Consider the following 3,228-nt stretch of genomic DNA (forward strand, 5'->3'; position numbering starts at 1 on the left):
CAAGAGAAAGCAAACAGAGATGGAGATGCTTATCTTTCAAAAGAATCTGATTTGGAGGAGACTTTGGTAGAGGACTCTATGAGTGAGATTCAAGATATAGGAAACAGAGATGCTGATAAATCTTGTTGCTTTGATTCTGAAGTTATCAGTATAATCAAGAAATCAGAAGCAGATAATGCAATTAAGGAGACTTTGGTAGATGAATCTGTGAAAGATATCGAAGAGACAGCAAACATAGATGGGGATGCTAATCAATCTGCTTGCTTTGATTCTGAAGTTACCGATATGACCAAGAACTCAGAAGCAGATAACGCAATGGAGGAGACTTTGGTAGATGACTCTGTGAAAGAGATCCAAGATAAAGAAAACAAAGATGAAGATGTTGATCAATCTAGTTGCTTTATTTCAGAAGTTATCGATATGACAAAGAACTCAACAGCAGGTAATGCTATTGATGATAAAGATGATGCTGGTGAAGAGACATTAAAGGATGAAGCTGAAGATTGCAAAGAGGAGTCTCAAGACCAGAGTCACCAGACTGAAGTTATATTGATGACAGAAGAAAACACAAAGGTTCCATTTAACCGTACACGAAAACCCTGCAACCAAGAAGAGACAGACTCTACAATTTCATGGACTATCATCAAATGCAAGAAACCTGTTGCAGAGACAGAGGATTTAAGAGCATTCAACCCAAGAGAACTTAATTACCTTCCAATTGTAGTGGAGGAGGATGCTGAAAAGGTGGACCTCAAGCATCAAGACATAGATGAGAGGAGAAACTCAGAGGATTGGATGCTCGATTATGCTCTGCAGCGTGCTGTTAGTAAACTTGCCCCAGCAAGGAAGAAAAAAGTTGCATTACTCGTCGAGGCATTTGAAACTGTGCAACCTATTATACCACATGGAAGACACCTTCAAGCCTGCAATTAAGAAAGGTTAAAATAACAACATTTCTTATAACTCAGCTAGTAAACCAAATATATAGCAAGTTGTATTTATGAACACTTTTTTTGCTGCAGGTCCAGGGATGATACAAGAAAGGCAACTTAAGGAAGATGAATGACTTTTAGTTATTTATTTACCTTCAAAAATCAAACCCAAGTGTAAACTTTGATGGTTTATTTCCTAGCTCTGTGTGTGGTAGTTATGCTCCTCAATCTATGAGGACTAGTGTGCTTGCTTGAGGACTAAGTTCTGGGACAATCATATGAGTTTGTCTAGTTCTTCTATATAACTATTTAGAATTGTGAAACAATCACATGCCGTTTGTCACCAGTTGGTATGAATGTTTGAGTGTTGTTTTCATCATCTAATCGAGGATTTCAATTGTATGGGTTACCTAAAAGAGGGGCATGCAACAGTATAGGAAACCAAAAAATCAAGAAACCATAATCCTTAATCATGTAAGCATTAGCAAATCAAAGATCACAAGAGTATTGAGTCTAACACCAGAGAGTAGAGACCTACGAATTAAAATGAACTCATATACACTTGAGGGCGTCCATAAGAGAGCAAACTATATCAATAAACTAAAAATCCACTCCTAAACCTGAAGCCAGAAGCTAGTATAGGAATGAAAGCACATAGTACTCGGAGACGGAAACTCAATCCTTGGTGACTTTGTTGACAAGGGACTTGTGGATGTGAGGGATCACACCTCCTCCAGCAATAGTTCCTTTGATGAGAGTATCAAGCTCCTCATCTCCCCTGATTGCGAGCTGCAAATGCCTTGGGGTTATTCTCTTCACTTTCAGATCCTTGCTCGCATTCCCAGCTAATTCAAGAACTTCGGCAGTTAAGTATTCCAGAATAGACGCTGTGTAGACAGCAGCAGTGGCACCAACTCTTCCATGTGCTGAAACTCTTTGCTTGAGTTGACGATGAATACGACCCACTGGAAACTGAAAAGAAAAAAAGAGACCATATTTAAGAAACAGAACAAGCATCTAACTTAAGGCACAAAGAAAGGCTTCTCATTAATGAGATAGATGTCTTCTTAGCTAATGTTTAAAGTATACATAGGTACATAAGAGACTTAAACTAACCACACAGTTCTTTTATTCGCTAGATCAGTCATCAAACATCTTATAGGTATTACAATGTAATCAAGTGGTTTTACTAAAAGCCATATCAGAACATAGACTTGTATGGATTCAGTGATATCTACAACTCATTGGATTGGATTGGACTGGATTACATATCCAGAACAAAGCAACGAAACACGCGGATGAAGAGAACACACATACAGATCAGTATCAATTGGTAGTAGACAACAACTAGTACAGAACATGAAAGCTACTTTATATCTTACTACTCATACGGATGAGATAAACAAAAGACAATGCTCCTAGAGGCATTGAACATATAATAAACCAAAAAAAAAAAAAAACCCTAAAGCACACATCAAACAGAGAGAAGGAGCTAGCTAGGGTTTGAGGGGAGGGAAGGGATACCTGAATACCGGCACGAGAAGAGCGAGAGATGGATTTCTTCTTAACACTACTGTCCTTGTTAGCTGCAACCGTCTTTGCAGCGATAAGCCCTTTCCCACCTTTACCAGCCATATCTACCAAATCAAAAGACGCGAATCTATTTCAATTTCGGATTACTAAAAAAAAAAAAAAAAATCGAGTCGAGTCGAATCGAATCGAACAGTGGAGCAACGAGATTTCGAATCGTTTGGTGAATTTCGAGCGAAAATTACAAAAATCGACAGAGAAACCCTAAGAACCCTAAATCAGAGTCAGAGGGGGAGTCAAAGAGATGTACCTGAAAACGAGAGCGGGGTGATGCTTCTAAAATTGTGCGGGAGAGAGCTTTTTTTTATTAAAAACCAAAATTGGAGTTTAGTGGTTGGTGTGGGGGATCCTCGTGGATTCGTTTACTCGTCTTTATCTCTTTTTATATATATACTGTGAGAAAACCTAATTGGCTAATTTATACCAAAATCGATTTTACATTTTTTTTTTTTCCAAAACATTACTTAATAATTTTAATCGGTAATTTCTCTATGCAAAATGTTAAATTTCTATTTTATTTGATCTAGAATTTGTTAATATTATTTGATTTCGGTTATTTGTCGTTTTAAATCTTGCATTATTGGGAAAATCAATATTTAATCTAAAATTATATGAATATAATTTGTTGTCACAAAACTCTAGTGGGTATAAAAGTATATATCATCTTACTTACATGATGGAATTTAAAAAAAAAAAAAAAAAAAAA

The 3,228-nt window shown here is 36.8% G+C and overlaps 2 protein-coding genes across 3 annotated transcripts in view; one reads left to right on the forward strand and one right to left on the reverse strand.

The window, feature by feature from the left end:
- Window positions 1–1,316, forward strand: part of LOC104782330 — a 3,389-nt gene extending 2,073 nt beyond the window's left edge. Inside the window, exons 2-3 of one of the 2 annotated variants that reach the window (XM_019244967.1) lie at window positions 464–938; window positions 1,023–1,316. In XM_019244967.1, coding sequence (XP_019100512.1) covers window positions 464–933 — 470 coding nt within the window. In that variant the 3' untranslated portion in view covers window positions 934–938; window positions 1,023–1,316. Of the gene's footprint in view, window positions 1–66; window positions 939–1,022 lie in introns of both variants that reach the window. The other variant, XM_010507235.2, reaches the window with a different exon arrangement.
- On the reverse strand, window positions 1,393–2,871 carry LOC104782331 (probable histone H2A variant 2). The gene is made up of 3 exons (XM_010507236.2): window positions 2,773–2,871; window positions 2,457–2,569; window positions 1,393–1,904 (listed from the first exon to the last, which is right to left on the reverse strand). The coding sequence occupies exons 2-3, from the start codon at window positions 2,565–2,567 to the stop codon at window positions 1,608–1,610; spliced, it is 408 nt and encodes a 135-aa protein (XP_010505538.1). The 5' UTR covers window positions 2,568–2,569; window positions 2,773–2,871; the 3' UTR covers window positions 1,393–1,607.

Source organism: Camelina sativa, chromosome 4, assembly GCF_000633955.1.
Source record: "Camelina sativa cultivar DH55 chromosome 4, Cs, whole genome shotgun sequence".
NCBI lineage: Eukaryota > Viridiplantae > Streptophyta > Magnoliopsida > Brassicales > Brassicaceae > Camelina > Camelina sativa.

Coding starts and splice junctions, on each gene's coding strand:
- LOC104782331 (XM_010507236.2), bottom strand. CDS start 2,567: ATGGCTGGTAAAGGTGGGAAAGGGCTTATCGCTGCAAAGACGGTTGCA. Junction 1,905..2,456: donor CTTCTCGTGCCGGTATTCAG/GTATCCCTTCCC, acceptor TTTTCTTTTCAG/TTTCCAGTGGGTCGTATTCA.